This window comes from Patella vulgata, chromosome 3 (genome assembly GCF_932274485.2).
Source record: "Patella vulgata chromosome 3, xgPatVulg1.2, whole genome shotgun sequence".
Classification (NCBI taxonomy): domain Eukaryota; kingdom Metazoa; phylum Mollusca; class Gastropoda; family Patellidae; genus Patella; species Patella vulgata.
In genome coordinates, this window is record NC_065881.2 from 28,611,606 (window position 1) to 28,637,009 (window position 25,404).

Below are 25,404 nucleotides of genomic sequence, written 5' to 3' on the forward strand. Positions count from 1 at the left end.
ATAATTACCACCGGTGTAAGGAATTATTTTGACAGAATATGTCAACTGCAAATATACTATTCAAAAAAAGTAGGGGATATTTGATTTTGGGGGCATAATACTAAAATATGCAAATGACTACGAAAAAAGTCACTATAGAACCTAACAGAAGAAACATTTCCAGTTACATGTGACGCCCAAACGCACCAATAGCTACCGCATGGAATGCAGGTGATGCTTGGGATCATCATGGGGGTCCAACCCAAGATTTGCACGACTCTGACTTTGAATGTTACAGTCATTGTGGCATTGAATTCCAGGGTGGAAACATCAGTTTAATTGTTTTAGTGACCAGAAAACAAATTTTGATATGTGTCGGCTTACCCAAAATGAAAGGTTACGTGCCCTTGGCATGCTACAGATCGGCACAACACAGGCGGTTGTGGCGCGGACGATGAATGTTTCTCAGTCTGTCATAAGCAGGCTATGGTCCAGATACCGTGATACACAATCTGTACAGGACAGACCACGCTCAGGTCGACCAAGGGCGACAACTCAAGCCCAGGATCGATTTATCCGTACCTTGGCCTTGAGAAATCGTGTCATCACAGCAAATCAGATCAGCGCTCGTCTTCAAACAGACACTGGTGTGAGAGTGAGTGGCCAGACGATTCGGAATCGACTGCATAGGGGTCACCTTCGCGCCCGACGTCCTCGCGTGATCCCTTGTTTGAGAGATCATCACATTCAGGCAAGACGTCGTTGGTGTAGGGATCGTCAACACTGGGATAATCGACGCTGGAGCAATGTGATGTTTTCAGATGAGTCAAGGTTCACTGTTGATTTTTTGGACAGACGTAGGAGGGTGTGGCGTCGTCGAAACGAGCGCTTCCAAGACGTTAACGTCATCAGACATGATCGATTTGGGGGTGGTTCTGTTATGGTGTGGGGAGGCATCACTGTTGCTGGAAGAACGGCTTTACATGTTGTTGCAGGGCGTGTTACAGGCCAGTACTACCGGGACAACATCTTGGCAGTCCATGTTGTGCCGTTCGCACGACGTCATGGCCGCCGTTTCATCTTCCAGGATGACAACGCAAGATGTCACAGGGCCAGGATCGTTACAGGTTACCTCCAACAACAGAACATCACCACATTACCTTGGCCAGCACTGAGTCCCGACCTCTCCCCCATCGAGCATGTCTGGGACATGCTTGGACAGAGGTTACGTCAACGTCAACAACGTCCTGCCAATGTCCAAGAACTTGCTGCTGTGTTGCAACAGGAATGGGACAATCTGGACTAAAATGACCTTAGACGTCTCATTAGGAGTATGCCACGTCGGATCAATGCTTGTTTGGCAAACAGAGGAGGATTTACCCGTTACTGACTTGGTTGTGATGCTGTGGTAACTTTGCTGTTTGACCCCGGGTATCATTTTACCCTTATAATGGTCAGTCTGTGCCTTACTTAGTCTAACGATCATTTGGAATAAATCGATGAATGTGAACTTCATTTCATTTTGTCATTTGTTTCTTCGTCAGTTTCATTAGGTGACTTTAATAACACTTAAAAATCAAATATCCCCTACTTTTTTTGAATAGTATATGATGACTAAATATCAGTTTGTTCAGAAGACGCTCTGCATGCTCGAACTTTCAAGTCTGTACCGATTTAAAAAAATTAAACAATCCCACATTCCTAAAAACAGGAGTTTTACCGTAACACAGTAATCACAATTACTCGTTACAAATTGGTATTACATGTAACTGGTGGAGTGGGGGTCCGGCCAAATTGCGACGAATAACTTCTTAGTTAGTCATATTGTAAGTGTAACTGTGTTTTCTATATTTTGACATTCTGCTAATTGAGAAACCATTTGAGTAATAAATACAGGTTATTGAATGGATGTAAAATCACAAATACATCGGCATCTCTTTTCAAAATTTGTAATTATTACTACTGACAATTAACAATAAAAGTCATATTGTCCACACGACTACAGGAAGGTAACAGTTTGTTGTTAAAGGGGCGTCTACGTTCTGTCAATCGGTTACTTTTGATGTTACATGTCAATTCTCATTATTGAACTTTGATTGACAGTATGCATCCACCAGACTCTTTGGTGCCGAAATGAAAAAAGTCAGCATGGTATTATCGGACTGATACATGAACATGGTATTCAGCAATCGTTCAAGCAGAAAATGAACCAAGAATGTTTTACCATGTTAGCCATTTTCTAACATTTCTTTCAAGTTGAAACTATATGCTTCACGATTTTTGCACGAAGCTAAAATTATTGTCACAGGTAAATGCCAAAATTTCTAACAAAGACATCAATTCCAAAGAGCTATTTCTGCCTTGAAAGTATGGCAGCATGAACTCAGTAAAATTTTATGATTGGCGTCGCCATTCTGTCTGAAGAACAGATCCGTTCGACTTTTTAATTCCACCTTACCTGTTGTTCTGGGTTACAGAATGCTCTTTCGATCTCATCTAATATAGTTCATGCCACACAAACATTGGTGCAATACCCATGCTTTAGTCTTAATTGCGAAGACATTTAAACAAAAGGATTTAATCAGGGTAGGGAGTCGATGTGAACACACGTAAATCAGATGCGTGAGATTTATCATTCGTGGATGTGTTGTCAGTGTGGGAAATACTGTTTTAAATGGATATATAAATACACGTTTTATGATTGTGGACGAAACAGTATGTGCATCTCAAGAAAGCTTTGCTTCGGAACTGTCCCGACGGCATTAAAAATCCAACATCTGTTTCACCGTAGTGATCTTGAAAAATAATCCCCAGATAATGACAGGCATTACAGATACCTGCCGTTTGTATGAATCCTGAAAAATAATATTTCACCGTATCGCAACAGGTCAGTACCAAAACTAACACTTATTACAGTATTTCAACATTGTGCGGCAAAATAGACATTCGGTGGCAAAACTGAACGATGACCAACAACTAAACACATCGTAATATCTGAACATCGCACGTGAAATTAGATATTTGACAACAAAATTGAACACTTTGTGTAATTGGACACATTGACTGATTTTAATCACGGCTCGGGAAATTGAACGGTCCAACTAATTATTGAACAGTCGTACTAATTAGATGGGATGCTTATAATTCAACACGTGTCGAGAAACTAAACACTAGTTAATTAGACGCTTGGTAATCAAGATTAAACAGTGAGATTGAAATTCGATAGAAGTACAAATGGAGAACTATTCGCCGAAATTCAACAATATTTATGAATAATTGGACGCAGACTAGAAATTTGGATAAAGACAACATGTAACAATTTTATTTCTCAGGTAGACCTATTATAAAATAATTACCAGTACATACAATATCCAACAACTTACAAAATCTGTCTTTACATAATACATTAGACCAATTTTAAGATGATTTACTACAATCAGATTTCATTTTTGGTGACTTTTGCACACCATATTGAACAATACATTTTCAGTATTTAAACTTCTGATCTCATCTAAGGATTGTCAATAATCCAGTTTTCTTTAATAGGCCATTTTGTTATTTTCAATTTTTGCTGACTTTTGCACACCATATTGAACAATACATTTTCAGTATTTGCACTTCAGATCTCATCTAAGGGTTGCCAATAATCCAGTATTCTTTAAATTTACATTTTGTGAGTACAATAAGGACTATTGTTATTTTCAGGTACCATAATGATATCAGAATCTGAATCCCTGACAGAATGATATAAATTTCAATTTCATTTGTAAGAGATGCTTACAATCAGACTCGTTCACATTAGCGCATTTTGGCAACGGTAATGAAACAAATGGTACACCGTTTTCTCACCCAAGAATCATCACTATTTAACTCATTCGCTGTTCTTACATTTCCGACCCATAGTGACAATATAATTTGAAACAAACCAACAGTGAGGCTTATGTCCCCTGCCGAAATCCCAAATTAAATAGATGACACATACTGATTAATTGCACATTTATCTATTTCAAAAGTATTATACAATCAAACTGATTATCTATACCTAGTCTAAGCATAAAATATTCCCAATCAAACTCAGTCAAGATTTTGAAGTACCTGGCAGTGAAACTATACACTAAGTTCCATTACTCTCCATCAGTTAGAATCAAAGATATTTTGTCCCAAGCATCGACCAATGAACTTGCTTAGCTCTGCTTAGCTTAAGCGGGAAATATTAATCATTGAACTCAGCCAAGACATTCACCTAATGAACATCCATACTTCAATTAAAAGCAGAGTTGTTATGTTCTAATTGCAAAGTCTTGACCAAATTGCTTGTGGGGGTTTCATATGTGGGAAACACTGAGATAAACTTTGACTCACCTTATTCTTGCCCCATACATAGAAATGGCCTATATTATTAGCTCTATATTGCATGTTTACCTCCTACATTGTCCCCTTGGTATTCATTACGTGGCCGAAATGAGTTAGCCCTATTTTCATTGAATTTCCTATCAATCATATCTGAGATTTGCACCCTGAAATCCTCAAATTCCCTATTTCTAGGCCTAACCTCCTCATAACTTGGCTTCCGTATGCGGTCTATAGGCCCCTCTACCGCCTCATATTCAACCGCTACGCCAAAGGCTTGTTCAATTGTCTGGGGGTCGCAAAACTGGACATGCTTCTTAATTTCATGATTACCTAGCCCATGAACGTATTGATCAATCACCAAAGATTCCAGATTTAAGGCCGAAAACTCAGAGAAAGCTTTCCTAGCCAAACTTTTTAAACTATACCCATAATCTACAACTGATTCATCCCTAGATCTGTGTGACTGTGTCTATTCCGATACTCGACCTTGTGAGTAGCAAGTCACTCCGCTGGGCTAAAACTACGGGTAAGAACAACCTTTAACTCATCATATTGCCTTAATTGGTAGGGTACAAGAGTGCTCAAAAGTTTAAGGGCTTTACCCCACAGACACATTACGAGCTGCTGTGCTTTCTCAAGGGATGACCATCCATTCCATTCCGCTCAAACTGAATTAAAAAATCTGGCCAATCATCATTATCACCATTAAACTTATCGGGCTCCTTTTCCCTACGCATAATTTGACGAGTGGGATATTGTCCCTGGGGCATATAATCTGGGTCACAAGGTCCCATTCCCACATAACCATTTCTATTTAGAGCTGACTCATAAGGGTGGGGAGTACTGGTAAACCTAGGGGCTGAAGAGGTGCAAGTCTCTATTGACATATACGGCATTGAAGCTAGGGGAATCTCCCTTAAACTCGACCTACCGGGATAACCTTCCTCACTATATGGAATTAGCATAGACCTTTTCAGCAGTTTCAAAGAAACCAGAAAAATTTACAGAAATATCAACAAACAAATAATACTATTTGATCAAAATTGCATTACAAGTGAAATTCAGGTGCAACTAATGAACACATTTTCAATCACCAATTACAAAAAATATCAACAATCAATAATATCATTTGGTCAAAGTGGTGTCTCAGGTGGAAATACAATTAAATAGAGGTGTACCAAAAAATGTACAATTTGTCCCCAATTTTTTCACTAACCATTCTAAATTAAAATATATCAAATGGTAACAACTATAACAGCAACAACAATGGTGAAAACTGCACTTACAGGTAAATACAGGTAAATTCAGGTGTAATAAATAAATAAGCAACTTGTGTACACCATTTCTTCAATTTCAATGAAACATAACAGGATAAAAAAAAAATCAACTTTTAATAAATTCAATATTCAGTTGAGAAGACTATTTGATCAAAATTGCATCACAGGTGAAATACATATAGGCTTACAATTCAGGTGTATTAATGCAATTAGCTACATATTTTCAGCAGTTTCAAGGAAAACAGAAGAACCTGCAGAAATATCAACAATCAAATTATACTATTTAATCAAAATTGCATTACATGTAAAATACAATTGCAATTAATGAACACATTTTCAATCACCAATTACAAAAAATATCAACAATCAATAATGTCACTGATCAAATTGCAGCAATACAGCTATAATACTCATACCAGTATATTGGTAATACTAAATGTTTTTTTAATTTCAGATAAACTATATAAGCTTTACATGTAGCAAAATATTGGCACTCTTTTACAAACGACACAAGTTCATGTTTTCACTTTACTAAGCAAATTGATCATTTTATAATAATACACAGTTATCATTTTCATTAGATATGTTGACAAGTAACTGTAATCAAAATCCAGCATGATAAATGTTTTCTCCATTTTCAGAAAACAAACTATTTATACATGTAGTAAAATATTGCCACCCTTTTACAAAAAAGTTATAGTCACAAATACTGAAGCTTTCAATAATTAACATGTTTACTTTAGTTTAAATGATAACCAGGAAAACATCTGCGGCATAGACCCACTCCACTCTCTCGACACCATGTGGTTATACACGTACCTTTAAACCCTACATCCCTTGATTGTGCACAGCTCACACACTGTTTACGCTTTTTATCAGGAATAGATTCTAAGTAATGCTGTATGCTAGAAAGTACTCTGTTTTGAGTTGTGAGGCTGGGATGACCAATTTTTCTGCGTGGCTGTTTATAGCCATTTATAAGTCCGTCTACTAACTGGATCATGAAGTTGAGATGATTTAGTTTTTTTCCATTTATATTCTTATTGTTCTTATAGCACAAATATGCATTAGTTACAGTTCTGTCAATAAGATGGAAGACAACTTTCCGCCAGCACTTTACAGTTCTCAATTCTGCTGCATAGTGATCTGCCATTTGATCACTGAGGTCAACCCCTCCCATACTGTGATTGTACTCGTTCACTAACTGAGGAACGAGTCTGTTGTCTTTCTTAGTTAGCTTGACATCATTAGCGGAACCATGCGTTGTTAAAAACCTAACTTGTCTGCCAACAACTGACCTTTGCGTACAGCAATAACTTCGTTTTAAAAGTTTGTTTGATTCCTGGGGGTAATCCCTTACGGTTTGAACGAACCGTGCCTGTAACATATATTTGTTTAGACAACATATTATTACATAAGTCTATACTAGTATAGTAATTGTCTACAATTAAATGATGATACTTTCCACCGTGGTTTCTCAACAATTTATCACATACATCATACGGCTGTCCATATTGTGAAGTTTTTATACTTGATGTGTGGTATAAGGTCTGATACAAATATCCAGTCCTAGAATCAGACAGGTTATATTCCTTTGGTCCCCACTGATAATGTTTTTTAATTATGTAGTTCACAAGATCGTGTCTGCCCTTAAAACCAACTATGCTTTCATCTATACTTATGTTACATGACAGAAGATATGCACGTGCCCAAGACGTATTAAAATGGTCTAAAACGGACTGAAATTTGTAAATGGGATTATAATTAAAAGTTCTTTTTTTCGGCTCCATCGAACTGTCGCTGACATGAAAACAACGAAGGAGTAGTTTAAAACTTTCATACGTGAAAGTGTTTCTAAATATTGGTGTCTCTTGGGATAAGTCTTTCACATTCCAATATTGTTCTAATGTATGCTTTTGACTAAGCCCATATTTATGATCAACCCGATAAACGCTCTCATTTGATGTACATCAGTTGGAATCCATAAATGCAGTCTAGATCTGGGCGGTATATTTTCATATTTATCATATCTATATTGAAAGTATTTGTTTGTTTCGTCTACAAAAAACTGCCAAAGTGATTTATTATTTGTAAAATTGGTTGATTCAAAAAATTTATCAAAATACTTCACAGGTTCATGACAGTTCTCTGGATTCCACACAGGACCGGACTCGGCTGTAAAATCATGTAAGATTGGGGGCCTGTCATTTTGCCTATTATTCACATGTATCCAAATGTCGTCGAATTGGTCTTCTGTACCAAAATTATCATCTAGATGTAGTGTTTCAACGTCATTAGGCCTAATATTTATCGTTGACTCCGTCGAGCATCTTCTTGGTTTGTTTACATTATTTACATCTCGTTCTTGACAATCTCGATCTGATTCACTTGAATCTGACTTGTATGCAGACAGTTCATCAATGTCAATATCGCTGCCACTGTCAGACGAACAATTTTCTTCATCAGAAATATGGATCATTTCAACAACATCGTCTACAGTAAACGTATTAGGGCGAGGACGCTTACAGGGTTTCGTGGCAGACGCCATGTTATTGACAGTCCCAGACCGGGCCGTCTGTTTATGTTATCGCTAAGTAACGGTGATATCCGGCTTCAAATCAAAACAATATAAGAGTTACCGTTCTTATAAATTAGATCATGCATTTCTTTCACCCATTAGTTGATAAAAATAGAATTATCTCATACAGCCAATCGTGTACATTGTTACTTTGGCAACTTACGGTGAAACGACATTAATGTCGCTATCCCCGTAAAGCCCGTGTGTCGGAAAACGACATTAATGTTGTTATTCCCCTAAAAGGGGTATCCGACACATGCCTATGAGAGATATCCACCTCGGAAACTAATCTGGTAAACCCTACGATAGAAGGGGATTTCGCGTTCTTAAGTTAGTGTTATGTTCTAGCGGAACGATAGTTAAACTTTTAACTAAAAAATTAATGTTGTACGCGGAAGTCAAATTATCTAGTCTCTCGGTAGTAAAAAGGGTGGGTCTTCTTAAGCAGTGTTTTTGATGACATCTGATTTTGGTCGACGTATGCACGAAAGTTGATCGTTGTATGCAAAAGTTGAATTAAATCGTCATTTTGTTCATTTCACCCATGAGCCCCTCCTTTTTGTCGTTCTTATACGGGATGGAAGGGGATTTCGTGTTCTTAAGTTAGTGTTATTTCCTAGCAATCAATAGTGAAACTTTTAACGAAAAAATTAATGTTGTACGCAGAAGTCGAATTAAACCCTCTCTCAGGGAGTTAAAGGGGGTGTTCTTAAGGGAGGAAGGAAGGGTCGGGGGTCTTCTTAAGCAGTGTTTTTGGCGACATCTGAAGTTGGTTGACTTATGCACGAAAGTTGATTGTTGTACGCAAAAATCGAATTAAACTCGCAAAGTCGACGTTTTGTCGGACCCCCCACTCCCATGGGAAGGGGACCCGCAACTTAAGAATCAAGATTCAGAGCATGGATGTCATTAGAAGCCGGCAACCGGCAAATTTCGCCGTTTATATTAGGTCAAATGCCGGCTACTTTTCAGCCCCCAAAAAACGATCCATAATTTAATTTAAAAAAAAATAATTTTGCCTTTGCGTAATATCAAATTAAACTTTTTTAATTCCTAAACGCCAAGAACACCTTGGGCATAATTATATGGAGTTGGCAAATCTTACAATAACGGTAAACCATATACCCGATTATTAGGATTCTCTCCTATGTCAGTCTGTATTCATTTTTGATGTCGTGACAATCGAAACTGTCAAAATGGCTGCCGCACGAGTTGTCTTTCCTTGCAATTCACGCGGGACTTATGTGGAAAATGAATATGACGAAGCGAAAGCAAGGCAATTTAGACGGCTTTATAAAGAAAACAGAAAAATAATAATGGTTCGAAAAATATTATTTAGAAATAGCATGTGTTATACTATAGGCGTTATTGGCTACAAGAACTGCATATACACATGTATACTGTATATCTACCGAGTACCGACACAGCGACAGTACGTCCATGGCCTAGTGAGCTAGTACTACATAGTACTACACGGCTACTCCACTAAATTTGCAATTTCTTTCATTCTTAGTAATGTCTAGTCCAATTTGAATTTTTCAACACCCAATATTAACATTATGAGATCACGTGAGATTGCATCTTGCCCGCGAAAATCAGTGCGTGCTTGCCCAGTCACAAGCGAAGGACGTGTTTTGAAGCTCTTTGCTTATTTGTCATTGTGTCTTTTTTAAAAAAGTTTTTTTTTTAATATTTGAACATTTCTGTTACGTAGTAACAACGAAGATTGTATTGACGTAGTCAATAATTTGCTAAAGCAGTTTACTTTTTAGTTAACTTAAAAGCAGTTTGTTTTTTGGGGTTCATAAAGCACATGGCTGAAAAAATGGCGAAACATGCTCCTGCTACTAAGCAGATTCTAAAGGAAGATTTACAGGAAACCACGACTGGTGGTAAAAGAAAAATCCAAAATCCATTAAAAGAATCTGGGAACGTAGTTCCCTCTAAAAAACAATGTAATGAAAAAACTAAAAATATTTCAAGGTCAAACGAAGGCCTTGCCTCATCTTCGTCCAGTAAATCCAAAACGACGAACAAACAATCTGACTCCGTAGAATCTAGTTCATTTCCACCCGACAGTATAAACACACTTGGTAATATCTTTACGTCGTCCATAAGAGATTTCCAATCAGTGTTAGTATCACATTTTAAAGATTTGAAATCTACAATTGAAAATCAAGGACAAAATAGATATGATTATGAATATGATGAGGGTGATGCCATTCAATGTGGGTCATACTATGATTACAGTGACTATCCATATGAATATGAAAGTCAGGACAATGAACCCAATAGAAATTATCATTTTATTTCTGATTCTTATGAAGAATCTCAAAGACATCTGGCAGAAACACAAAGGCCAGAAGCTGAGGACATTGCTTCTTTGGGCAGTGCAAATCATCCTTCTGCGACTGATCCCTCAGATATTATTTCTAGGTCAAGTAGACTTGATTATAATGACCATAACAGTAACACAGGGGGGCTTCACACAGGAAGTGTAAATCAGCTGATGTAAACAAACATAAAAATATCAACAGTGATACGGTTCTTTCTGACGTTGCAACTGAATTGAAGGCAACTGAGAAAACTTCTGACGACATAAGTCAGGAATTAGCTATTTTAATACATGATTTAATGTTTAAGAAAGAAAAAATTGATGAAGAAAAAATTAAAGAGAAATTAGCAAAGATTCTCAGACCTAATAACTGTCATTCATTGGTTACAACAAAAGTTGATGATTTGATGTGGAGAAGACTCCAGAGCCGAACTAAAACATTTGATTATAAACTACAATTGGTTCAGTCTCAGATTATCAAAGGTGTTACTATTCTGTCAAAAACTATTGACAGTGTCTTGAAACTAAAATCTAGTATAGGCCAAGGGAAACCAAATCAATCTAGTAATAATAATGCTTCAGATGATAACTCAAGTGCCACACAAGAAAATAGTACTGATACTACTGACATAAATAATTCGATGTGGACTGTTCTCAATAATGTCATAAGACATGGCATATATGCCATTGAACTATTCTCTAATGCAAATTTTGATTTAAATTTAAGAAGAAGAGACTGCATCAAACCAGATTTAACAGATGATTACCAAACTATGTTTTCATCATCTGTCCCAATAAATGAATATTTATTTGGAGGAGATATTTCCAAACCTTTGGAAGATATTGACAAGTCCAATAGAGCAGTGAAGAAAGCTATGCCTATGTTTCGACCTCAATCAAACACTGGATTTTACTATCCTGCTAGAGGAGCTAGTCGTGGAAGGGGTAGAAGAAACAATTTTCAACGAAGATCTCAGTACAGATCTAATTCATATCCTCCACAAACATCTAAGTCTTTTTTAGGACGAGGCCGGGGAAGCAGTGCTCCCATGAAGTTCGACAACAAGAAACAGAGACGCTCCATATAACCTCTACAGATAATGATAAAGAGGTTGGTAAACATAATTTTACATTAATTGATAAAAGCTGTTTTAAGGCTGGTCGTCTTAAACACTTTATAGCAAAGTGGAAGGAATTAACAAATGATGCATCTATATTAGATATTGCTACTGATTGTCATGTCGAATTATATGACAATAATGTTATGACTCCTTATTGCAGACCAATTGTTGTCAATAAGCATGAAGAGATTATTATTGATACTGAAATTTCTCGATTATTAAACTTAGAGGTTTTAGAAATAACTGATCATAGTGAAGGAGAATTTTTGTCTCCTATTTTTATTCGTCCAAAGAAGGATGGTTCATACCGCATGATCTTAAATTTGAAAGTTTTCAATAAGAATGTTGAATATTATCATTTTAAAATGGAAAGTATTCATACAGCCATCAGATTAATGAAGCCTGGCTGTTTCATGTCTTCAGTAGACTTAAAAGATGCATACTATTCTGTGCCTATCGCAGTAGAGCATAGAAAATTCCTTCGATTTTGTTGGAAAGGTACTTTATATCAATATACATGTTTTCCCAATGGATTGGCTTGCTGTCCAAGAAAATTCACCAAATTAATGAAGCCGGTTTTTGCGAAACTTCGGGATTTAGGCTATGAAAATGTTGCTTATATTGATGACTCATATTTACAAGGAGATACCTTTGAGGAATGTAATGCTAATGTAAAAGCTACTGTTGATTTGTTACAAAGTGTTGGTTTTATTATTAATGAGCATAAATCTGTCTTTTATCCTTCACAAACAATTGTATTTCTTGGGTTTCTGCTTGACTCAAAATCTATGACAGTCAGCTTAACTCCACAGAAGGCATTAAATTTACAATCTTTCTGTAAACAAATTTTAAAACAAAGATCTGTTAAAATTGTCGACCTTGCTAAACTAATTGGTTTAATGGTCTCGAGTATTCCTGGAGTTGAATATTCCAAATTGTTCTATCACTCTTTAGAAAACCTCAAGATAGATGCTTTAAGGCAAAATTATGGTAATTTTGAAGCATTTACTACCTTATCTGATACAGTTGTTTCTCACATAAATTGGTGGATTGATAATATTATATCATCCAAAAAACATATTTTCCATGAGAAACCAACTAAATTTCTGTATTCAGATTCCTCTAAAGTTGGATGGGGAGCACATCTTGGCACAGAGAATCCAATTACTACCGGTGGAAGATGGTCCATTTCAGACAAATATAACTAATGTGTTATCATTTTTAACGAAACTTTATAATGATGGCTTAGGATACAGCGCCATAAATACAGCCCGTAGTGCTTTATCAAACCTTTTATGCGATACCAATTCATCAATTGGTACTCATCCTTTGATAGTCCGATTTATGAAAGGTGTTTATCAAGTTAGACCTACACAATCAAAGTATGTTGATGTTTGGGATGTGAAAGTAGTGTTTAATACTCTAAGACAATGGGAAAATAATGATGACTTATCTTTAAAATATTTGTCATATAAATTAGTAATTTTAATAGCTCTTGTTACTGCACAAAGGGTGCAATCTATTCATATGTTAGATATAAAGGAAATGGAAATGAATGACCATAGTGTTGGTTTTCGTTTAGGGTTACTAAAGCAAAGTAAGCCTTCTGTACGTTCTAGTTTTTTAAAGTTATATCCATATTCGTCTGATGTTAAATTATGTGTGGTTCAAGCATTAAAATCATATTTGAATCAAACTGAATCTTTGAGAGGTGATCAAACTAAATTATTTATAAGTTATTTAAAACCTTACAAGGAAGTAAGTAAAGCTACAATTAGTAGATGGATAAAAACAATGTTATCATTATGTAATGTTGATGTGTTGAAATTTGGTGCTCATAGTACAAGGAGTGCATCTACATCTAAGGCATTAGATATATCTGTTCCAATTTGTGATATTCTGAAAACTGCCGGTTGGGCAGGAGAACAAACATTTGCTAAACATTATAATGTACCTATAAACAATCTACAATCCAGTAATGAAAATTTTGCTACCTCAATCATAAACAGTGTTGTAGATTAATGTAATTATTATAACAATTTAGATATGAAGGTACATGTTTGCTTTGTTATAAATAGTGTTATAATAAAAATCTAAATAATAATCATTTCAATTATTATAGTTTCCAGTGTGCAAATATTTTGCTGTACATGTTGAAAACTTGTATCCATCTGCTTTGAAATCTCACGTGATCTCATAATGTTAATATTGGGTGTTGAAAAATTAATAAATTAAACGATACTTACGTAGTAAGTTGAAGTTTGATTATGATTTTTCAACACCATATTAACATTAGAGATCAAGTGCCCACCCGGCTTTGGTATTGGGCCCTACCCTATGCAGTATTTTCATACTGACATACTTGTTTCACTGATGGATGTTGAAAAATAGATAGTCTAAAAATCAGCAGATTATCTTTTTCTATAGTTGTACTATTTATTATTAGCTGTCTACAAGTTTTGTTGAAAACTGATTTTTGCGGGCAAGATGCAATCTCACTTGATCTCTAATGTTAATATGGTGTTGAAAAATCATAATCAAACTTCAACTTACTACGTAAGTATCGTTTAATTTATTAATTATATACAATATTGCATACGTGCCTTCTAGTTAGTCTTTACTGTATTAACCTAGCCTTTTCTACATTGCTTTGCATGTTGTGAATGCACTGTCACGGTGAAGTAAAGGCAGACAAAAAAACAGACATGTGACCTAGTTATGTCTGACGACAGACCACAGTTGATTTATTACATATTACACCAGACTTTATTGTTGAATTGTGATATTGTTTCGTTTTCTATTTTATGTAAAGCTTTTATTGTGTAATATTTTGTTTGTTTAAACTACAGCTTCGGCTTCAGTTTAAACTTAGGGTAAATATGTGTCCTTTTTATTTTAGTATTTTATTTAGTTTTTGTCATATCAGAAAAAAAATCTATTAATAATAGTATTAGTAGGCTACATTTTATTTTATATTTAATAATTTATTAAATGTATATGTTATTTATTTATTTATATGTTTATCTAATTAATAAATAAATTATATTTTCCTTTGTTTGTGTCATTTATTTGAGTTTACTTAGTTACTGTGTGTCTATCTATATTATTTCATTATAGTCGACCAATATTCCTAGCAAATAAACCAGTTCATATTATAGACTTCCAGAGATATGAATAATTCTTTGTTCCTTTCAGATAGCATCAGTACTATTAATGTTACTACCCCACCTAGCACTACCACTTTGCCTTCTATTAGCACTCGTTACCAACACAAATACTGACACTCAACTATTTCCGCTTGGCACTAACATCTCCCAGCATGGCACAATTACGAACAGCTCCCAGCATGCCATCCCTGATACCCAGTTTGCCATCAGCAACACCCAGTTAACAACCCTTACCACCAGTGTGACCATCAGCACCCAGTTAACAACCCTTGCCACCAACAACATCAATCACCTAGATAGCAAAACTGCAAAAGACAAGCTAGCTCAGCCTGATTTCATACTGTCTTTGTTTAACAAAAACAAACCCCTCAACAAAAATGTAATCTGTTTTGGACCTTATCATTAAATGAAAACAAACGTTTTGCCTCTCATAAAGATAAATTTCATCATGATTGGCTGCATGATAAACAAATATTATTTTGTCCTAAAACTGGAATTTGGTGGCTGTGCTACACCAAAAATGAGGGCATGTACTGTTCTCTATGTAAAAAGCATAAATATTCAAACACTTAAAATAAATCCACAGCCTTTGCAGAGACACCTGCAGTTAGACTTAAAAAATCTGTTCTACAAGAACATTTAAATAGCAAAAAACACATCAGTGCTGTGGAAACAGAACTCTTAAACATAGTTTCGTACTTCCAAAAAGAAGTAACTACAAAAGATCTTATGGAAAAAAGTGTCTTAAATAAAGTTTTTAATTCGTTTTATTGTTTGATAAAAGAATCTATTGCCAATGAAAAGATAGGTAGTTTGCTCAAGCTAATTGAGGAGATAGGTATTAATGAAATAAAATATTTTAATCACAGATCCTGTGCTTCCTTAAGAAATATATTGCAAACAATTGGCGAAGAGGTTGAGATTAAGGTAGTTAACAAATTGCAAAATGCAGATTATTATTCAATTTTGGTTGATGATTCCTCTGATTTTGGGTATTGAACAAATGATATGTTTTGTTCAATATTGGAATACACAGGAAAAGAAAGTTAATACTGACTTCCTATTTATTGCAAATGTTTTGGAAGAGGCGGTTTCATCTTCAGCTGTATAATGTCATTAAGAGCCAATTACATAAATATAATTTGTCACTCAATAAACATTCAGGTATTAGTACAGATGGTGCAGCTGTAATGGTTGGTAAGAGAGAAGGAGTTGTCAGTATAATAAACCAGCGGCTGCCAGGCAGGATACGCCCACATTTTCGAGAGATGGATAGAGAACAAGCAAAAAAGAAAGTGATTTTTCGTACAATCAAGGTCCATAATTTAGAAAATTACAATTCGATATGCGCAAATATGGAAAGGAACCAAAATCTTTGGGTTATAAACTTACATTTCAAGTTTCAACAAAATTGGATAAAAAATTGTGACCTCTATAGGGTCCACAACCTTGATATACCATATTTTTTACCTTATTTGAGAATGAGGGGTGGCCATTTTGTCTGTCAGTTTTGGGCTGATTTTCACGAAATTCGAAAAACAGCCATCCTTAGGGTGTAACGGTGATATATTAAACCGTTTTTTTTAAATCGGATAAAAATTATGACCTCTATAGGGCCCACAAGCTAAAAACGTGATTTTTGTACAATCAGGAGGGGCCAAAATTCAGGAAGTTATGGTCCGATATGCGCGAATATCGAAAGGAACCAAGATCTTTGGGTTATAAACTCACATTTCAAGTTTCAACAAAATGGGATAGTGTCCACAACCTTGATATACCATATTTTTACGGTATTTGAGAACGAAGGGCGCCCATTTTGTCTGTCAGTTTTAAGCCGATTTTCACGAAATTCGAACTCAGTCGTCCTTAGGGTGTAACGGTGATATAATAATACGTTTTTTTAAATTGGATAAAGATAGGTTGCCAGGCAACGAAACATACGCCCACAGCAGCTAAATCGTCCGGGCAGTCAACAAGAGTTGTCGCATATTTTTACTTTTTTCGGTAATGAAACATTTATAATACACTAAAATCTAATACAGAAAACCATTAGAATTTGTTTGGTTTTTATAAAGTTCTGCCCCATGCTAACGTTTTGTATACAAAACTTTTAATTCTGTATCATGGATTTAGCTGTTCCAAGTCATAAAAATTCATTGAAAATCAATATACTTGTTCGTCTCAAGGTCTTAAACACTGTGTATAAATTTAAAGACAATCGGATATTAACTTTCTCCTCTAGAGCATCCACAAGATTTTTTGAAGTGATCAAGGGCCATAACTCTGGCAGTAATTATCGGAAATCGCTGAAAATCAATAGGCTTCTTTGTCTCATGACCTTAAACACTGTGTATAAATTTAAAGTCAATCGGATATTAACTTTGGCCTCTAGAGCGTCCACAAGATTTTTTGAAGTGATCAAGGGCCATTACTCTGGCAGTAATTATCGGAAATCGCTGACAATCAATAGGCTTCTTCGTCTCATGACCTTAAACACTGTGTATAAATTTAAAGTCAATCGGATATTAACTTTGGCCTCTAGAGTGTCCACAAGATTTTTTGAAGTGATCAAGGGCCATAACTCTGGCAGTAATTATCGGAAATCGCTGAAAATCAATAGGCTTCTTCGTCTCATGACCTTAAACACTGTGTATAAATTTAAAGTAATTGGATATTAACTTTAGCCGGCCGGACGGGGGCGACGGTGTAAAGGTGATATAATACGTTTTTTTAAATCGAATAAAAATTATGACCTCTATAGGGTCCACAAGCTAAAAACGTGATTTTTCGAACAATCAGGTGCCATAATTCAGGAAGTTACATTCCGATATGCGCGAATATCAAAAGGAACCAAGATCTTTGGGTTATAAACTCACATTTCAAGTTTCAACAAAATCGGATAAAAATTATGACCTCTATAGGGTCCACAACCTTGATATACAACATTTTTACGCTATTTGAGAACGAGGGCGGCCATTTTGTCTGTCAGTTTCAAGCCGATTTTCACGAAATTCGAACACAGCCGTCCTTAGGGTGTAACGGTGATATAATAATATGTTTGATTAAATCGGATAAAAATTAAGACCTCTATAGTGTCCACAAGCTAAAAACGCGATTTTTCGTACAATCAGGGGTCATAATTCAGGAAGTTACGTTCCGATATGCGCGAATATCGAAAGGAACCGAGATCTTTGGGTTTAAACTCACATTTCAAATTTCAACAAAATCGGATAAAAATTATGACTTCTATAGGGTCCACAACCTTGATATACCATATTTTTACGCTATTTGGGAACGAACGGCAGCCATTTTGTCTGTCAGTTTTGGCCCGATTTTCACGAAATTCGAACTCAGCCGTCCTTAGGGTGTAAAGGTGATATAATACGTTTTTTTAAATCGGATAAAAATTATGACCTCTATAGGGTCCACAAGCTAAAAATGTGATTTTCCGTACAATCAGGGGCCATAATTCAGGAAGTTATGGTCCGATATGCGCGAATATCAAAAGGAACCAAGATCTTTGGGTTATAAACTTACATTTCAAGTTTCAACAAAATCGGATAAAAATTGTGACCGTTATAGGGTCCACAACCTTGTTATAACATATTTTTATGCTATTTGAGAACGAACGGCGGCCATTTTGTCTGTCAATTTTGGGCCGAATTTCACGAAATTCGAACTCTGCCAACCTTAGGGTGTAACGGTGATATAATAATACGTTTTTTTAAATCGGATAAAAATTATGACCTCTATAGGGTCCACAAGCTAAAAACACGATTTTCCATACAATCAGGGGCCATAATTCAGGAAGTTACGGTCCGATATGTGCGAATATCGAAATGAACCGAGATCTTTGGGTTATAAGCATACATTTCAAGTTTAAACCAATATAATAATACGGTTTTTTAAATCGGATAAAAATTGTGACCTCTATAGGGTCCACAAGCTAAAAACGTGATTTTTGGTACAATCAGATGCCATAATCCATGAAGTTACAGTCCGATTTCATTGAAATGGGATAAAAATTGTGACCTGTAGACTGTTCACAAACAATTGTGGACGGACAGGGGCGACGACAATATACGTCCACATGAAAATGTGGGCGTATAAAAATGACAACCCATCACTCCTTGCTATTCATTGCATCTGTCACCGTCTGGCTCTTGCTTGTGTAGATACAAATCATAAAGATTTAGAGTGCATAAAGGAAGTAGAATCCTATGTTACTAGCATCTGGAAGGTTTTTCACCATTCCCCTGTCAAATTAGCTGCTTTATTAAAAGCTCAAGCCGAAATAAAGGGTATGATTATTTCAGAGAATAATAAACCAGCAGCTGTCAGGCAGGATACGCCCACATTTTCGAGAGATGGATAAAGAACAAGCTAAAAAGAAAGGGTTTTTTCGTACAATCAGGGGCCATAATTCAGAAAGTTACTGTCCAATATGCGTGAATATCGAAAGGAACCGAGATCTTAGGGTTATAAACTTACATTTTTTTAGTTTCATCAAAATCGGATAAAAATTGTGACCTCTATAGGGTCCACAACCTTAATATACCATATTTTTACACTTTTTGGCCACAGATCACTAAACATTTGCCCATTGACTTTAATGTTAATTCTCGTCTCTTAGACCGGCTCTAACTTTTTCCCAAATTTTCGTTGGGTAGAACGCTTTCTACCACAGATGGAGCAACATGTGGCAACCTCTTGCCCAAAAGCACGTATGAGGTTCACCATGGAAAACTTGAGATACACAAGCTGGAAGTAGAGACAAGAAAACATGCAATTTTGGACCCTACATTTCAACCTAACCAACCTCTCAACTCTTGTATCCTTCCGCCTCAAAATCATGAATATTCACCAAAACCTGGTAGAAAATGTATTTTCAAACCCTTTTCTTCGATTCTACACCAAAAAGTCAACAAAAATCACCATGCAAAAGGGGGAAAAAGGGAAAGGGAGAGAAAGACTAAAAATAACTTTTGCCCTACATTCGTGGGTGACGGCGTAGAAATATTTGGTGAGCTGTGTCCTATATAGGGGTGAAACTTCAGGTATCACCAAAAAGTCTTTTTTATATGCTTCCCAGACGTTCTGGTAACATACCGGTGAAAGGAAATCAAAATCAAAGAATAACTGCAAAAATGATGGCCCTTTAAGTATACAAACTATATAAACTAAAATATGTGCAATAAATATGAATTATGGTTAAAAATAGGCCTTGATGAAAGAAAAAAAAATGCCATATTTGGTCTATGACCACCCCTCTCTAACAAAAGGGTCACAGAATACACAATTTTTACAAATTTGGGAAAATTTCAATGTTTTCAACATCTCAAGGCTCAGAGGCACCATACAAATCTTTATTGCAATTCTTGTGCTGAAGCAAGATGTCTGGAGCTTTACATCAATTGCCTGAAAAAATGAAGTCCAAAAAGTAGTTATGACAGAGTTGACAAGATGAAGGAGGCCTAAAAAGGAGCAATATTAATTTTTCACTGTTCTATAAGTAACATAAATGCAATAAACACCACAAATTCTAGACTTTGATAAGAAAATATTGAAAATTAAGCCGACATTTACACATCTACACCATTTTTATATTAGGGTGTGGTCTCATTGGCCTGACATGTCTCTGGGTTCTAAGTTTGACTTTAAACAAAAAGGCTTAGAAATCTTTGAAATGTACAAAATAGCTATTTATTAGTGAAAACTAACATTCCTAGCTGTAATTCAACCACAAATTCCAATTACTATCATTTAATTGTCAACACTGGTGCAATTAAATCTCTCAAAACACATTAATAAAAAAGGGTGGGGTGGGGCATTTATAGCCTCTCCTAAGGAAATGGTGGAGTTAAAAATGGCTAGAAAGAGTGGAATATTGCTTTCTACGTGAAGGAAAGGCAAGAATTTAATGTTACAAAGAAGAAAAAAATGCTTGTTCTGGGTAAAACAGTAGCAAAATTGAGCCAACCCCTGTTTTGAACATTTTGTACAAACCCATCTGCTGTACATTATTAACTCAGTTTTACCAATTTTCAATTTCTGTAGGAAAGCTGGGGCTATTTCTAAACCTGATAAACTTGTAGATCCCATCTAAGTTATATTAGCAATGAAAATCAGATGCATTTTAGACATTTTGACTCATTGAAATGGGGGGAATCCAAAGATTTTCTGTGAATATTCCTGATTTTTAGACAAAATTTGGTGAAATAACAATACTGTTCACTGTATCTGTGCTTTCTGAGGTTGAATAAGCCAAAATTGGGCATTAAAATATTTTTCTTACTCTTAGAAATTAAATAAAAACTGAAAATTGAGAAATTTGCAGTAAAATCACAATTTTTCTCCAAATTTTGATTTTTTTAAATTTAACTTTTTTTTAGTTTTTCAGCAGTCAAAATATTTTATTCATATTTTCTGAGAGTTTAATCTTCATATTTTTAAAACTAAGGCATATCAGTCTCAGCCTGTCACACATAGACAGGCCACAGATCACTAAACATTTGCCCATTGACTTTAATGTTAATTCTCGTCTCTTAGACCGGCTTTAACTTTTTCCCAAATTTTCGTTGGGTAGAACGCTTTCTACCACAGATGGAGCAACATGTGGCAACCTCTTGCCCAAAAGCACGTATGAGGTTCACCATGGAAAACTTGAGATACACAAGCTGGAAGTAGAGACAAGAAAACATGCAATTTTGGACCCTACATTTCAACCTAACCAACCTCTCAACTCTTGTATCCTTCCGCCTCAAAATCATGAATATTCACCAAAACCTGGTAGAAAATGTATTTTCAAACCCTTTTCTTCGATTCTACACCAAAAAGTCAACAAAAATCGCCATGCAAAAGGGGGAAAAAGGGAAAGGGAGAGAAAGACTAAAAATAACTTTTGCCCTACATTCGTGGGTGACGGCGTAGAAATATTTGGTGAGCTGTGTCCATTTGAGAACAAAGGGCGGCCATTTTGTCTGTCAGTTTTCGGCCGATTTTCACGAAATTCGAACTCAGTTATCCTTAGGGTCTAACGGTGATATAATAATAAGTTTTTCTTAATCGGATAAATTTTATGACCTCTATTGGGTCCACAAGCTAAAATCGCAATTTTTCGTACAATCAGGGGCCATAATTCAGAAGTAACATTCCGATATGCGCGAATATCGAAAGGAACCAAGATCTTTGGGTTATAAACTTACATTTCAAGATTCATCAAAATAGGATTAAAATTGTGACCTCTATAGGGTCCACAACCTTGATACACCAAATTTTTACGCTATTTGAGAACGAACGGCTGCTGTCAGTTGTGGGACGATTTTCACGAAATTCGAACTCAGCCGTCCTTAGGGTTTAACGGTGATATAATAATACGTTTTTTTAAATCGGATAAAAATTATGACCTCTAAAGGGTCCACAAGCTAAAAACGCGATTTTTCGTAAACAATCGGGGGCCTTATTTCAGGAAGTTACGTTCTGATATGCGCAAATATCGAAAGGAACCAAGATCTTTCGGTTATAATCATACATTTCAAGTTTAAACTAAATCGGATAAAAATTGTGACCTCTACAGTGTTCACAAGCTAAAAACTTGATTTTTCGTACAATCAGGGGCCATAATCCATGAAGTTACAGTCCGATACATTCCAATATCGAAAGGGACAGAGATCTTAGGGTGATAAACCTATATTTCAAGTTTCATTGAAAACGGATAAAAATTGTGATCTGGAGACTGTTCACAAACAATTGAAAAGGGCCTGTCAAACAAGGTTTATATGCTGAACTGTTAGCGGTAATCCAAACCTTAAATAATTATCCAAATGATCCCACAGCTTATGGTCTTATGAAAAAAGTTTCCACATTAAATGAAATTAAATGAAATTGGGTTTAACGTCCTACTGTTCTGCTCCTAACCTGGGCTAATGAAGACGGGCATACGCCATACAGTGTGCTATGAGGGAAATTTTGCCTGCGCAGGGGCGCTACGGCCTACTCTTTTATCGAATTCCAACTGCCAAGGGATCTTTTACATGCACGCCAATGTGTACACGGGACCTCGGTTTTTCGTCCCATCCGAACGACTTGACAGCTGTCCTTGTCAGGCCCTCCAACCTGCATCACTAACAAGTGGAAACCACGCCGGAAAATCTGAATGAACTTTCTCGGCCAATGCAGGGATCAAACACCTGACCTCCGTTTCCACATTAAGATTTTTTGGTTTATTATATATATTGAAGTATGTACTCCCTATATACTGGCTAATCTTAGCAAAATATTTCAAATGGGCTATGTTAATTTTTGACTAATCCAACCATCCATTGAGAGTTGTAAATTGAATTTAAGGGCATTACTTCATGGTACTGCAATTTTTGATAGTTTAGAACATGATCTCACACAAGGGAGATTATCAATTTTGCAAATAGTATTTAAACCTGGTGTCATAACTGACTTGATATCTTTTATAACTAAATATGTTGAAGCTTTGTGTACATATATTGACAGTAGATTTGAACAGTCAGATCTACATAAGTGTTTTTCAGTTTTCGATCCTAATCTAATTCCAGACCGTGCAGACACAAAATTTCATGAGTATGGTGTATCCGAGATAAAAACTCTTGTGGATCACTTTTATCCAGGTGATGATGGGGTCCAGGAAGAAACCATGGCTGAATGGCAAAATTTAAAATTTAAACTCATTGCCTGGAAAGGAGATATCCCAAGTACAGTCACTGCAATGGAATATATCCTTAATTATAAGCTCCTGAAGCAGAAAGACTCAAATGGTCAACTATATCCCCATTTAATTCACTTAGCTGAGATTATTGCTATTTTACCAGTTTCTAATGCCTGGCAAGAGAGAGGTTCCAGCAAAATGAAATTAATTAAAACTCGCCTAAAAAATAGATTAAAAAATGATGTAATGCAATCCATTTTTCAAATCAATCTAAATGGTCCTCAGTTGTTCTCTGATGATGCTGGTATATTAATCAATACAAGTGTTAAGACCTGGCTGGCTGCTAAGCACAGAAGAAAACTTCCCGAGGCAAGCCACATTTCTGCAACTGACAACCATTCGACTTCCGCGTACAACATTAATTTTTTGGTTAAAAGTTTAACTATCATTCCGCTAGAACATAACACTAACTTAAGAACGCGAAATCCCCTTCTATCCTGGATAAGAACGACATCTGAAATTGGTTGACTTATGCACGAAAGTTGATTGTTATATGCAAAAATCGAATTAAACTCGAAAATTCAACGTTCTGTCGGACCCCCCACTCCCATGGGAAGGGGGGCCCGACATAAGAATCAAGATTTAGAGTATCGAACACCGCTGTCCACTCATCTAGCATAGTAGAAATTTTGTACGCGATTTTCACAACCTGAACCTAGCTCCCTAACTATGTGGAATATATTATTATACAATGCATTGTAATGTATTTTAAATACAGGTGTGATGTCACCCTTTGATGTTGGCGTACCATTATTTCAAATAATCGTACGGACAACTTGCCAATCGTACATTATTTATACTAGTGAAATATTAGACTCGTGTGACGTATTTCACTGTAAAAACATGTGCGGAGTGTCTGTATTTTAAGTCGTTTAATGGTCTCGAGCTTAAGACATTGCTTAATATATTGTGAAAACACTCGGGCTTCACGGCCCTGTTGTTGTTACAATATATTACTTAATGTCTCGCTCTCGACCATTAAACAATACATAATAGCTGAAATACATGCAAGATAAAATTCATGGATATCTGGAACAATTTATGGTTGTTATTACTATACGTGTAGGTCTGTAGTCGCAAAAATGCATAATTTTTGTGTGCTATCTTCTTTCATATTAGTTCTCAGCTTGGCAATGGCATGATCACGTTTTTTAACTGCCCACAACGCCTAAAGCAATATAGCACACGTCTATGTTGCTATTGGTATTGAAAGAATACTTTTCAAGCTAATTCCTGTCGCCATTTTGGAGCCCATATTGGATCAAACGTTTGTGAAATGAATCGGAAAAGGTCCAAAATGAGTCGGCTGACCAACAAAACCTAAACTATGTTATATTACACGGTTCATTTTGCCAACAATGATAGTTGAGGTCAATTTCAGATCATTTTTGGCCTGGAGTTAGCCGTAGATTTCTGAGGTAGCAAACTACAAACATTTTCACTGGGGTCCCTTCTATCAGAAACCATCGCCAAACCTTGTTCCCCGAGAAATGGTCACGGATCTCGGGGGTGTGACCGACTAAAATTGATAATTCTCCCTTAAACATACCTGAAAAACCTGGAGTCAAGGCAGCCATCTTTTTAGCTAAATTTTCCTTGTTTACTTCTGTTTTCAAAGGTTTCAAATGTACATTAAATATAGATGCTCTGGAAAAAATTAACATCAGAGCAAGGATAACTGGGTAATTCGGTTTTAGATCATGTTTGCAAACAAAGGTGATATTCCAAATTGATTGTTTTGAGGTATGGCCCATAGAATGCTTTAGGAACCAGCGGCCAGGCAAGATACGCTTACATTTTGCAAGAGATGGATAAAGAACAAGTTAAAACAACCAGCGGCTGCCAGGCAGGATACGC

General features: G+C 36.0%; 1 protein-coding gene across 1 annotated transcript in view; it reads right to left on the reverse strand.

Moving 5' to 3' along the window:
* Positions 1–25,404, reverse strand: part of LOC130012155 (AFG3-like protein 2) — a 291,436-nt gene that overhangs the window by 192,330 nt on the left and 73,702 nt on the right. The window contains exon 6 of the mRNA XM_056099481.1: positions 25,097–25,194. Within this exon, the coding sequence (XP_055955456.1) occupies positions 25,097–25,194 (98 nt within the window). The remainder of the gene's footprint in view (positions 1–25,096; positions 25,195–25,404) is intronic.